General features: G+C 41.2%; 1 protein-coding gene across 2 annotated transcripts; it reads left to right on the top strand.

The window, feature by feature from the left end:
• The first annotated feature begins 1403 nt into the window (after window positions 1-1403).
• LOC106571950 (glycerol-3-phosphate dehydrogenase [NAD(+)], cytoplasmic) lies at window positions 1404-12559 on the top strand. Of its 2 annotated transcripts, XM_014145550.3 has the most exons (8): window positions 1404-1540; window positions 4512-4689; window positions 6749-6889; window positions 9253-9391; window positions 10106-10218; window positions 10569-10805; window positions 11214-11320; window positions 11552-12559. In XM_014145550.3, exons 1-8 carry the CDS (start codon window positions 1497-1499, stop codon window positions 11646-11648), a joined length of 1056 nt encoding a protein of 351 aa, XP_014001025.1. In that variant the 5' UTR covers window positions 1404-1496; the 3' UTR covers window positions 11649-12559. The 2 variants fall into 2 exon arrangements, with proteins under 2 accessions (XP_014001025.1, XP_014001026.1); XM_014145551.3 differs by lacking the exon at window positions 4512-4689 and having other exon boundaries at window positions 1425-1540.
• Window positions 12560-14110: the final 1551 nt, after the last annotated feature.

Below are 14110 nucleotides of genomic sequence, written 5' to 3'. Positions count from 1 at the left end.
GATACTTCCCAGAACTTAATCTTAATAAAAGGAATTACCATACCAAAATATATGTTCACAACATGGGGTAAAGGAAGTTTACAACCAGGGTCTATGTAAACCATGTCTGAATAGGCACTTTCTGTGTAAAAAACAACTGAAAACTTCCTCTATTTGACCATATTGTAGAATCTAAACTGCTGAATATATTATTCTATTGGAATGTCTGCCTTCCCTTGTGACCAGTTCCTCCCCCCCAACAAGGTCCCCTTTTGTTACAACATTTCAATAGTGTCTCACACAAGACTCCCTCCTTCTGCCAGTTAGTGTTGGTTATGAGATTATGGTCTGTGAAATGTACAATTGACACAATGAACAACACCCATACCCATCTGAGGACAGCAGAGGAGATTAATGCTGCATGCACGACTTCTGCACGAGGCACACCAAACCCATTGAGATTAGTCACAGTTTTGGGAGGATAGTTAAAGATGGTTAAAATACAAATGGGCAGGGTAGTAAAAATGTAATTGAAGGAGAGATACATCCCTGCCTGAGGGAAAGGTGTAACAAAGTAAATATTTAGCCCTCTCCTTTTACATCTGCTGAGTTGCATATATGAAATCATTTGAATTGAGATCAGTGGAATGTTGAGTATGCCAGCCCTGCTAAACTATTCGGTTTAACAAAGGCAGATTTTTATTCAAGGTGTATATATATCCAAGGTCATCCAAGGTTATGATGCAAGTCTCAGCGTTGATTTAATAGTTTCTCAGTAAGAATAATGAAGAGCCTATGTCCATCACAGTTGTGTTTTTTCCAGATGGTGATGTGTTTACTTCATGAGAAAAAGAAATCATGAAGTGTGACTCTTAAATTTCATCAATTAAAATTGTCCCACATGGATCCGTTGGCCAAGTTACTTTTCAGCTAGGTTAGGTAACTTTTCAGCCTACTCGACAACGACTGACAGAGTTCGATTAAGCTGAACCGTGGAGCACCGGTCTATGGCCCGTGACGTGAACTGTGAGGGAAGTGCCGTTCTCAAATCGAACAGTATTCTGCGCCGCTCGGTCATGTTGTCAACAAGGGAGCATCGTTCAGAAACATAACATCTCTTTTCCATAAAATATATGTTCGAATTAAAGCATATTTATCATCAGCAAATCCTTTTGCATGAAAAACATAGAATCCTGCTCATCATTAATCAACGTGTTTAAGCGCTTAAGCTATGTCACTTTTGTTTTGAGACGACTTCGCCATGGCTCACGCCTAGTAGGCAGCCCGGTTACAAAACGAATGCAATTACTTTTCACCCGGTGTAATCTCCTTTCACCGGGGTAAAACGGACCAGATAATCGAATGCCCTCAGTGATAGTACTGGGCTGAAAATAGTGGGCGGGACTGTATCTACCTTAGACTAACCAATGAAATAAGAGCTAGATCTGCCAAGCCCTCTACGCTGCCTGTATTTACAGTTCACATGACAGTTTTGTTCGTCGGCAAGGGTCTTTTCAATGGCAACTCCCAAGAAAGTCTGCATTATTGGCTCTGGCAATTGGTAAGAAAATGTATCTATATCGAAGGCTTTGTGTGTGGGTGTACTGCAGCTAGCTAACATAGCTTGGCTTGACTGACCGGCTAATTCTAGCCGCATTTTCAAACAGGTCGCTCGAGCGATAACTTTAGCTAGAATGGATCATCGATAGTGCAGGGCGCCCCTGACCATCTGTGCGTTACGGTTTGGCCAAACTGGTTCTGCATGTTTAATTTTGGTTAATTGTCACCAGATGCGTTCATGACACACAGGTTAAAATACCAAAGCCAACTATATTAATTTGACGACCGGTCGAAACACATGAGACGTTCATGGGCATTGTATCTAGCTTTCTGTTGCTAGGTAATTTGTCCTGGAACTGGAGATAAACATTGGGTTGTTGTGTTACTTGCCAGAAAATACAGACCCTACCATTAAGCTTGTTTACACTGAGCTGCACTGAAGTCAGAACGCACAACGCACCATCACAACTTATTGTGAAATAGACACACGATTTATTCAAAATTCGTGACAGGCACATGGAAAAGTCCACTTTTTGTTTGTACTTGATTTATCACAATGCATTTTGTGTGTAAACACTTTTCTTTCTTCATAATTGAGGGCCTTATTACTGATGAATGTTTTTTTTTTATGACCATGTTCTTTCTGCTTGCATTTTGAATTTATATTGATGTGTGTATTTTCTGTCTTTATGTAATTCAAGGCTCATCTGTAAATGAGATCTTGGTCTCCGTATGAATCCCTCAATAAAATAAATAACACATTTGTGTACATTACACAAATTCCAATTTTGTTGTGGTTAACTTTAGCTAGGCCAGCTAGGTGGCTAATGTTAGCTAGGCTAGGGGTTAGGGCTAGCTAAGTAGTTAAAGGGTTAAGGTTCGGGGAAGGGTTTGCTAACATGCTAAGTAGTTGCAAAGTATCTCAAAAGTAGTAGTTAATTAGTGAAAATGCTGAAGTTATCCATAATGAGATTCAAATATTCAACCTTTGGGTTGCTAGACATTAGCGGTATATGCTCACCGACTGGAGTGCGGACCTCGTTCATCTTTCAATTACCCACGTGGGTTAGTATGCTTGTAAAAATCAATGAGTCGATGGGAGAGGTGGGACTGCGGTGTCCAAGTTCTATTTTAGCACCTGGCTATGCAGACAGCTGTTGACGTGCGCGAGCAGGGTGGATGACATGATTTAATAACATGCATGTGTACATTTTATTTTGCAACACTTGTGCACACAATGCGGCTGGTTTAGTTAGCATGTTAGAGGTTGACAATGAATATGATGGGTCTAATCTTTAATGCTCAGGAAGCTGTGACTCAAACTCCCATTAGACACCTATGCAAGCTTTATGCCAAAATATGTTCCTTACTCACCAAATTGTTTTATTTAACCTTTTTAACTAGGCAAGTCAGTTAATAACTAATTCTTATTTACAATGACGGCCTAGGAACAGTGGATTAACTGCCTTGTTCAGGGGCAGAACAACAGATTTTTACCTTGTCAGCTCGGGGATTCGATCTAGCAACCTTTCGGTTACTGGCTACCTGCTATTGAGCAATTATCTTCATTTACTCCAGCTAAGGCCGATATGTACTTCCCAAAAAAGCATAAATAAATCTGCAAGCAACCGAGAGGAGAAAAAACAAACAATTTTTTTATTTTTTATTTTTATATTGGGTATTCTGGTTTTCTCTCGTAAATAGCTATTGAACCAAACATGCCATGACAATGAAAATGTTATATTCTGATTCAGGGGAGGATGGAGAACAATCAGCACCTTTTTTCGTGTGAATTATTATAAAACTATTTTAAAGATTGAAAACTGAATAAAAAATCCACACAAGAAAAGGTTGATTGTTCTCCATCCTCCCCTGATTCAGAATATCCAATGTTCATTGTCATGGCATGCTTGGTGAATGCAATTGACGAGAGAGAACCGACTATCCAATATGAAACAAATTTGACCTCTGTGCCGAACCAAGCCATACCTACCTTCTCTCTAAAAAGTCAGGTAATTAATACTTTCCTGTTGATATTTTGTCTGAAATTTCGAGCAGCTGACGAACAAACCGCACAGACAACCGGTAGAGTAAGTTTACATATTGTATTCCACCTTCTGAATTATAAGAAACATTTACACTAGTTTGCAGGCATTAGTTTCAGACTGTATATACCAGTTAATTGTGTATTACAGCCTGATTTATCAGACTAGAAGGACATTTTCTTTAAAACTGCAACATTTTCTCTCAGCCTCATGACAAAATGTGTTGAAATGCAGGAAGTTAGCCGTTTTCCCAAAAAATATAGATTTTGGGGGGGGGGCTGGAAATAATTATATTCGACCCTAGTGCCCCAAATGAGTTAGTCCAGCCCTGTTGTTCATGAATCCATCAGTCTCCAACTCTGTATTCCCCACCTTAACTTTTTTAAATATATATTTATATAAATGCAATTAATAAAAAATAAAAAAATCTAAACAAATAAATAAAAACTGTTGCTGTGCGATGTCTCATTACCAGGTGGATTATCATTAATCCAAAATTGCCATGCCAATTTTAAAAGTGAAGCTGCTTTTGGCTTGAAATGACATGCACAGTTTCAGGTGGAGTTTGCAACATTTGTAATCTTTCATGTATCACCACAGGTATTAATCCAGTTATGAGATGAATAGTGTTGTTGCATTATGTAATGTTAGCCATAATTGGCCATTGCATGCAAACAAACTTTAGCTGGGTGACCATCAATCCAATTACCCTTAACCATAAAATAGAGCAACTACCATTTGCCTAATTAATAGGATAATTAAGGGTCAATCTGGCAAGTTGTACATTTGCAATAAGATTAAGTTGTTTGGGCTCCTTTCTGTCAAGTATTTTTGGCACTTGCATTCTTCAGTCTAGGGTGCAATTGTTCTTGTAGAAAACCACAGAGCAAATATAATAATTTACATTGCAATTTCTCTACTACACAGGGGCTCTGCCATTGCCAAAATAGTAGGCGCCAATGTTGCTCACAACTCCAAGTTTGACAACACTGTGACCATGTGGGTGTTTGAGGAGATGGTGGACGGTCGCAAACTGACAGAGATCATCAACACTGACCATGAGAACGTCAAGTACCTGCCTGGACACAAGCTACCCCCCAATGTGGTGAGGAGCACATCGCATGCTGCTATGTGTTGTAATCCTGCTCAGAAATGTGAAGAAAAAAAAAATATATATATATATATACAAATTCTATAATCCATTATTCACATAATGGAAATTGACCTACCCCTCAACCAATACCCTTCATGCCTGGTTAATTGTTACCCTCATCACATCTTTGCCTAATGCTATGTGACAGTTTGTTCTGTCACAACTAGGAGGTCCTAAACCGGCTGAGTAATAAACTGCTGTGGGGAATGGTGTCAGCTGCCTTCTGCTGGACTATATGTGTAAAGGTTCAGCCCTGGCTCAGTTATGTGTTGCAGCTGTCCTTGCAGCTCTCACTACAATCCACAGTACACCCCATAGCAATTTCCAGAGAGGAGTTCTCCAAGGATTAGAATGAAACTGAGAATGCTGTTTAATGACTACAGCTCAGGGTTCAACACCATAGTGCCCTCAAAGCTCATCACTAAGCTAAGAACCCTGGGACCAAACACCTCCCTCTGCAACTGGATCCTGGACTTCCTTACGGGCCACCCCCAGGTGGTAAGGGTAGGCGACAGCACGTCTGCCACGCTGATCCTCAACACTGGGGCCCCTCGGGTGTGTACTTAGTTCCCTCCTGTACTCCCTGTTCACCCACGACTGCGTGGCCAGACATGACTCCAACACCATCATTAAGTTTGCTGACGACAACAGTGACATGATCTCCGACAACAATGAGACAGCCTATAGGGAGGAGGTCAGAGACCTGGCAGTGTGGTGCCAGGACAACAACCTCTACCTCAATGTGAGCAAAAGAAAGGAGCTGATCGTGGACTACAGGAAAAGGCGGGCCGAACATGCCCCCATTCACATCGACTGGGTTGTAGTGGAGCGGGTCGAGAGTTTCAAGTTCCTTGGTGTCCACATCACTAACAAATTATCATGGTCCAAACACACAAACAGTTGTGAAGAGGGTACGACATCACCTTTTCCCCCTCAGGAGACTGAAAAGATTTGGCATGGGTCCCCAGATCCTCAAAGGTCTACAGCTGCACCATCGAGAGCATCCTGACCGGTTGCATCAACCGCCTGGTATGGCAACTGCTTGGCATCTGACCGTAAGGCTCTACAGAGGGTAGTGCGTACGACCCAGTACATCACTGGGGCCAAGCTTCCTGACATCCAGGACCAATATAATAGGCGATGTCAGAGGCAAGCCCAAAAATTGGTCAGAAACTCGTGTCACCCAAGTCATAGACTGTTCTCTGCTGCCGCATGGTACCGGAGCGCCAAGTCTAGGACCAAAAGGATCCTTAATAGCTTCTACCTCCAAGACTGCTGAACAATAAATCAAATGGCCACCGGACTATTTACATTGACACCCCCTCCCCCCCTCCATTTGTTCTGTACGCTGCTGCTCGCTGTTTATCTATGCATAGTCACTACACCCCTACCTATGTGTACAAATGACCTTGACTAACCTGTACCCCCGCACATTGACTCGGTATCGATACCCCCTGTATATAGCCTTGTTATTGTTATTTTGTTACTTTTTATTTAAAAAAAATTACTTTAGTTTATTTGGTGTATATATTATCTTAACTCTTGAACTGCACTGTTGGTTAAGGGCTTGTAAGTAAGCATTTCACGGTAAGGTCTACACTTGTTGTATTTGGCGCATGTGACAAGGTTTTGATTTGATTTGAACCCCTGGCTTGCAGTCAACAGATTTGGCAGAATGAGTCATGCTGTCTTAACTGATTTAGCACAGACCAAGCAATCACTACATTATGTTACACAATTATAAAATAACCGTTTTTTTTTTATACCTTTGATGTACTGTAGCTTTTTGGACCGTGGCACCCACTATTTAGAATCAATAACACATTAATTTGACAATGTACAACCTAACAAAGATCCTTGCAGGATCGAAATGTTGTTTGTGAATAAAGGTGCATGATGGAGCTTATGAGTGTGCAGGCTCTTTCTTTTATATTTACAATGTGCAAGGACTACATGAAACCAGCAGACCAAGACCAGTGCCTCTAACTATCCTCTCCTGTTTCTTCCCCAGTTGGCAGTTCCTGAGCTGGTGGATGCTGCCAAGGAAGCAGACATCCTAGTGTTTGTGATCCCCCACCAGTTCATTGGCAGAGTGTGTGACACCATGAAGGGGAAGATAAAGATTAATGCACTAGGGATGTCACTCATCAAGGTTTGGCTAATACCCATGCTCTCTTCAGCAGACCTATAACAGTAGCCCAGTTGGTAGAGCATGGCATCATAGAGTTTTGATTCCCGGGACCAACAATATGTTAAAGTAACAATAATACATTAAAATGTATGCACGCATGACACTAAGTCGCTTTGGTTAAAGGTGTCTGCTAAATGGCATGCATTACCTTCAGAATGTATTCACACCCCTTGACTTTTTCCACCTTGTGTTACAGCCTGAATTTAATGTGTATAAAATTGAGATTTTTTTTTGGGGGGGGGGGTCACTGGTCTACACACAATACCCCATAATGTCAAAGTGGAATTATGTTCTGGAGTAAAAATGTGCTTAACAAATCACATAAGTTGCAATAATAGTGTTGCTTTTTGAATGACTACGTCATCTTTGTACCCCGCACACACACATATCTGGAAGGTCCCGCAAACACAGAATTCCAAACACCGATTCAACCACAAAGACCACAGAGGTTTTCCAATGCCTTGTAAAAGAAGGGGACCTATTGGTAGCTGGGTCAAAAAAATATCTAATATTAAGCAGACGTTGAGCATGGTGAAGTTATGAATTACACGTTGGGTGGTGTATCATTACACCCAGTCACTACAAAGATACAGGCATCCTTCCTAACTCTGCTGGAGAGGAAAGTAACCGCTCAGGGGTTTCACTGAGTCCAATGGTGACTTTAAAACAGAGTTGAATGGCTGTGGTAGAACTGAGGATGGCTCCACAACATTGTAGTTACTCCACAATACTAACCTAATTGCGGTGAGGGGCGACGAATACAAAGATTCCAAAACATGCATCCTGTTTGTAACAAGGCACTAAAGTAATACTGCAAAAAATGTGGCAAAAGCAATTTACTTTTTGTCCTGAATAAGGTGTGTTGGGTCAAATCCAATTCAACACATTACTGAGTACCACTCTCCATATTGGTGGTGGCTGCATCATGTTATGGATATGCTTTTAATCTTTAAAGACTAAGGACTTTTTCAGGATAAAAAAGAAACGGAATGGAGCTAAGCAAAGGCAAAATCCTAGAGGAAAACCTGGTTCAGTCTGTTTTCCATCAGACACTCGGAAATGAATTTGCCATTCAGCAGGACAATAACCTTAAACACTAGGCCACATCTATCAAGAAGACAGTGAATGTTCCTGAGTGGCTGAGTTAGTTTTGACTTAAATCTACTTAATCTACGGCAAGACCTAAAAATGGTTGTCTAGCAATGATCAACAACCAATTTGAGAGAGCTTGAAGAATTTTGAAAATAATACTTGGCAAATGTTGCACAATCCAGGTGTGGAAAGCTCTTAGACTTACCCAGAAATACTCAACAGCTGTAATTGCTGCCAAATGTTCTTCAAAGTATTGACTCGGGTGTGAATACTTAAGTAAATGAGATTTCATTTTCAATAAATTTGCCAACATTTCGAAAAACATGTTTTCACTTTGGCATTATGGGGTATAGTGTGTAGAACACATTTTGAATTCAGTCTGTAATACAACAAAATATGGAATGCGTCAAGGGGTATGAATACATTCTGAAGACACTGTATATTGTGATGTAGGTCATAGCTCCACTGTAATATATTGTGGGGTCTGAAATTATTGACAACCTTGGCCCTGATAAAGACGAGCAATAAATTCAAATACTGAGCTATATTGTCTGCCCAAAATAATTAGGAAATTATATTTTATACTAATACAATTTCACAGAGAAAGAGATTTGGTTTAACAAGTAATACTTTTTTCCCCCCTCAAAGGTAGGGGTCAAAATGATTGACACCCCTAAAGATTCTTATTAAATAAAGTAGTCAAGTTTAGTATTTTGTCCCATATTCCTAGCACGTACAAACTTGTTAAATGTATTTGCAGTTCGTTTTGGTTTTGTTTCAGATTATTTTGTGCCCAATATAAATGAATGGTAAATAATTTGTCATTTGGAGTCACTTCTATTATAAATAAGAATAGAATATGTTTCTAAACACTTCTACATTATTATGGATCCTACCATGATTATGGATAATCCTGAATGAATTGTGAATAATGATGAGTGAGAAAGTTACAAAGGGTCAATGTATGCTCACCTCTGTTATTGGTAATGATCAACAACAAAAAATACTTGTTTAACAAAATCTCTTTCTCTGAGCAATTGTTTCAGTATAAAATCGTTTAAATTCCATTTTTTTTCAGCATACAATATAGCTCAGTATTTTGAATTATTTATTTTATACAGTCATTGTTGCTCATCATTATCAACGGTGTCAATAATTTCAGACCCCGCTGTACGTCTTTTGAATTGCTTTACTGTGTGTACTGTGTACTCGTGCTACGTATTCGACTCCAGGGTGTGGATGAGGGTCCTGACGGACTGAAGCTCATCTCTGATGTGATCCAGGAGAAGTTGGGCATCGCCATGAGTGTGTTGATGGGGGCCAACATCGCCAACGAGGTCGCCGATGAGAAGTTCTGTGAGACCACTATCGGTTAGATTCCACATTGTAATGGGCTTGAGTTATCATTGTCTTACATACTTCTGAATGGTGTGCTGTCCAGCATTTTTTATTTTTTTTCTTCCCCTTACTTTTCAGTTTGCACTGTATACATTTATCCAAACCAAATGTTCAGTAAGGCATTCATTTCATTCTATTTTGTCAATATGTGTGGAGACATTTAGTAAAGGTATTCACTCTCAACATATTTCCAACCTCCAAACAGTGGTGAATGGAAAGAGACCTCCGTTACATAAAAAACCCAAAAGTATAATGACGTTTTCCAATTGCCATTAGGCCAGAATTTATCTGTCTACTGCAGTTCGCGTGTGACTCTGCCTTTTCATAATGTCAGTGTTCTCGTTGAACCACATCACATTTTAGAGTGTAGGCTATACCACCCGTTTTCAAGTCCATTCGCTCGTTTCATGCCTCTGACATGTGGTAATGATAAAAAGTGGTGTAATAGCCAACTTTGAGGACCATTAGTGCTTTTTTTTTTGCATGTGACCTTACCATGAAAACCCTGTGCCCTAGCCAGTAACGAGAGCCTGGTAATTAGGCCTTTAATTAGGGCCTGTACCTTGAGTTTTCCTCGTTATGTCATATGGTAAGTGCTAGAGTTTTTCATTAAATATTTGAAAGATAAATATATGTTAGGATTGAAAAGGGTTAACTATTTCTCTCTCCAATTCTCCCTCTCCCAAGGATGTAAGGATAAAGAACATGGGGCTTTGCTGAAGGAACTCATGCAGACCAGTAACTTCCGGGTCACTGTAGTGGAGGAGTCCGATGTGGTTGAAATCTGTGGAGCACTGAAGGTGAGCGAGCACTCAACCATTAAGGCTGTGTTTACATAGGCGGCCCAATTCTGATTCCTTTTCCACTAATTGGTCTTTTGACCAAACAGAACAGCTCTTTTGCCAATAATTGGGCTACCTGTGTTAACGCAGCCTTATAGATTCTCCCTGGCCTCGCCTTGCTTAATGTCTAGTCATGTTGTCTCGACGTCTGAATCTCAACACTCCTCATTTCCAATTGTATACTTTCTACTTTCCCTTCATCGACTTCTTAGATGAAGGGCAGACTGGAGAAAGTGTGCTTGTAAGAAAAAGGGCTGTCCTTATGTGTTGAAGCCGTTAAACCCTGCCCTCCTCTCTGTGGCTGTCAGAACATTGTGGCGGTGGGGGCGGGCTTCTGTGACGGCCTGGGCTTCGGGGACAACACCAAGGCCGCTGTGATCCGACTGGGGCTGATGGAGATGATCGCCTTCGCACGCATCTTCTGCACCGCAGGACCCGTCTCCTCGGCAACCTTCCTGGAGAGTTGTGGCGTGGCCGACCTCATCACGACCTGCTATGGCGGCCGCAACCGTAAAGTGGCCGAAGCCTTTGCCAAGACGGGGAAGGTGAGACGGTGACTTAATTGGCTTTTAGATAAAGACAGGGCGACGTAAAAATGAAAAATGGTTTGAATTATAGCCTTTAAGATTGGAACGGGGAAAATACAGAAGATGAGAGCTTTAAATTGATTTTTTTTAAAGTTTTTTTTGTCAGATGACCTCATGGATAACGTTTGTATGTCTCTGCATCCAGTATCAAGGAAGTTGGAGGTAGTTCCGTTAGCCAACGCAGAGAACTGAAATGGTATCCATTATTTCATCTGATAAAGTGCATAATTGCCAAAAATATCGCACTATCCCTTTAATGATAAGCTTTGAAAATAAAAAGGGGGCCAGAGAGTGAATTTTAGTTCAAATGTAATTTTGGGGTGAGAGTGGCCTTGACTTCAACAGCCATGTTTTTATTCTGCTCAGTCAATTGAAGAGCTGGAGAAAGAGATGCTGAATGGACAAAAGCTCCAGGGACCAGCAACAGCAGCTGAAGTCCATGTCATCCTAAAGAGCAAAAATATGCTTGACAAGTAAGTTGGCACAGACATCAAACAGCTCTTTCACCCATGAAGAAACTGATGTTACTTTGCATGTGGTGATTCCCTTACAAATAACCTCTGGCTCTGTCGAGTGAATCACCTCGGTTATATGCAAATAAAAAGGATACATCTGAAATAGTTAAAACAATGGAGTTATTCTTAAAGGCCAAGGATAATGACTGTGACAACTCCCCCCCCCCCCCCCCCCCTCTCTTGTCCCAGGTTCCCACTGTTCAACGCTGTGTACCAGATTTGCTACCAGGGTCATCCAGTCGCAGAGTTTATCAAGTGTTTGCAAAACCACCCGGAGCACATGTAGGCTAGCAGACTGGCCAAGTGACTGGAGAAGCAGGATCAACACCACTTTCACTTTGTACCTGTTAGAAAATAGATGGGAGAATACGCACAGTCCACAGCTCCGATGCAGCAATCAGACTCCAACGGACGACGTTGAAGTAAGGTTAGCTTGCATTGGACTTGTGGTGTATGCTGCAGCTATTCTACTGTGTACTGTCTTTCGGATTTGTACGTACCTCCTATATTATAGAAGTGGTTTCCTGTTCTTGTTTTCTACAGGAGTATGCTCACCCAGCATGTACTTGTTGGCGTCGAATCAAACGCCACTCTCCGTCCTCAGCTGTTGTTGGCACATCCATTGTGATACCTCACTTCGTTATCGTTTGGCTTATTCATGTTAATTGTGGTTAGGCTTTGTGGCAGATGCTAGGCTATTTGTGTCCTTTTTTTGCTTGTGTAATTCTGTTTTTCTCTGCATCCTTTGACGTTTGATTCTTGACTTGTATTGGTCGTTAGGCTAGTTGCTCGATTCAATCCATGTTGCGGATGTTCAGCTCTATAGCACGATTGGAATTTAAAGGCAATGTTCCTGCGTTCACTGCGTATGTCCGCTCAATCGGAAATGACCTTTAAATTTCAATCAAGCTATAGTGCTCAACTTCTGTAATACGGATTGAATCGAGCCCTAGATTTACATAGCAACGGGTAAGAGAAAAATGCAAGTGCCTTACAATGCCACATTGCTGAAAAGTCTTGGCTGTTGTGCTTTGTGAAACCAAATACCTTTTACCTCTTATCGTCCTTCCATTTAGCCATTCGTAACCATGACGCTGCCTTTGAATTGCACTAACATGTGGCTTATGTTTGAAAAGGGTGTATTTTACAAATAAGATTTGCCTTTTGAAATAAATGTTTTATTCCAGTGCCGTCAAATGGCTGGCCTTTTCATTTGGCTGCTTGTTCACAGCTCTAGAGGGCAGTTCTATTTCAGTGATGTCAACTGGAATCTCAGCACTGTAGCTCGTGGTCAGAATAAATAGTTGCTATTTACATGGACAAGCACATGTCAGAGCCAGGGAATGGAGATTCGAAGAAAAATGGAAACTCTTTAGGTTAACAGCCAAGCCACTGTGAATAAAATGGGTCTACAGTTACTGGCTAGCTCCTGGCTGTGGGCTTTGCTCCAACCTAGCTGGAACTATCTTTTTTGAATGAAATCTTTGTACTTAAATATACGACAATTGTAATACAAAGCTTTTTCTTTGTGAATCATATATATATATATATATATATATATTTATATACGCACAGTGCCTTCAGAAAGTATTCAGAACCCTTTACTTTTTCCACCTCAATGTACACACAATACCCCATAATGACAAAGCAAAAATATTTTTTTGCTAATTTATTAAAAAAAAAAAAATTAAAGATTACATTTAGGTAAGTATTCAGACCCTTTACTCAGTACTTTGTTGAAGCACTTTTGACAGTGATTACATCCTTGAGTCTTCTTGGGTATGACGCTACAAGCTTGGCACACCTGTATTTGGGGAGTTTCTCCCATTCTTCTTTCCAGATCCTCTCAAGCTCTGTCAGGTTGGATGGGGAGTGTCGCTGCACAGCTATTTTCAGGTCTCTCCAGAGATGTTCGATCGGGTATAAGTCCGGGCTCAGAGACTTGTCCCGATGCCACTCCTGCGTTGTCTTGGCTGTGCGCTTAGGACCGTTGTCTTGTTGGAAGGTGAACCTTTGCCGGCACTTTGCTTCGTTCATCTTTCCCTCGATCCTGACCAGTCTCCCAGTCCTTGCCGCTGAAAAACATCCCCACAGTACGATGCTGCCACCACCATGCTTCACCGTAGAGATGGTGCCAGGTTTCCTCCAGATGTGACGCTTGGCATTCAGGCCAGAGTTCAATCTTGGTTTCATCAGACCAGAGAATCTTGTTCCTCATGGTCTAAGAGTTCTTTAGGTGCCTTTTAGCAAATTCCAAGCGGGCTGTCACGTGACTTTTACTGATGCGTGGCTTCTGTCTGGCCACTCTACTATAAAGGCCTAATTAGTGGAGTGTTGCAGAGATGGTTTTCCTTCTGGAAGGTTCTCCCATCTCCACCATCAGGTTCTTGGTCACCTCCCTGACCAAGGCCCTTCCCCCGATTGCTCAGTTTGGCCAGGCGGCCAGCTTTAGGAAGATTCTTGGTGGTTCCAAACTTATTCCATTTAAGAATTATGGATGCCACTGTGTTCTTTGGGACCTTCAAATGCTGCAGACATTTTTTTGGTACCCTTCCCCAGATCTGTGCCTCGACACAATCCTGTCTGTTTCTGAGTTCTACGGACAATTCCTTCGACCTCATGGCTTGATTTTTGCTCTGACATGCACTGTCGAAGTTGTCATCAAGGCAAAGGGTGGCTATTTGAAGAATCTCAAATAAAATATTGTGATTTGTTTAAACACTTAACTACATGATTCCATATGTTATT

This window comes from Salmo salar, chromosome 15 (genome assembly GCF_965601325.2).
Source record: "Salmo salar chromosome 15, fSalSal1, whole genome shotgun sequence".
In the NCBI taxonomy this organism is placed as follows: Eukaryota; Metazoa; Chordata; class Actinopteri; order Salmoniformes; family Salmonidae; genus Salmo; species Salmo salar.
This window is presented reverse-complemented; position numbering and strand designations above follow the sequence as displayed.

What these genes read in the sequence shown, in the direction of transcription:
- LOC106571950 (XM_014145550.3), top strand. Translation starts at nt 1,497, where the DNA reads ATGGCAACTCCCAAGAAAGTCTGCATTATTGGCTCTGGCAATTG. An exon ending in ACAAGCTACCCCCCAATGTG is followed by an intron (nt 4,690 to 6,748) that starts GTGAGGAGCACA and finishes TTTCTTCCCCAG; the next exon opens with TTGGCAGTTCCTGAGCTGGT. An exon ending in CCTTTGCCAAGACGGGGAAG is followed by an intron (nt 10,806 to 11,213) that starts GTGAGACGGTGA and finishes TATTCTGCTCAG; the next exon opens with TCAATTGAAGAGCTGGAGAA.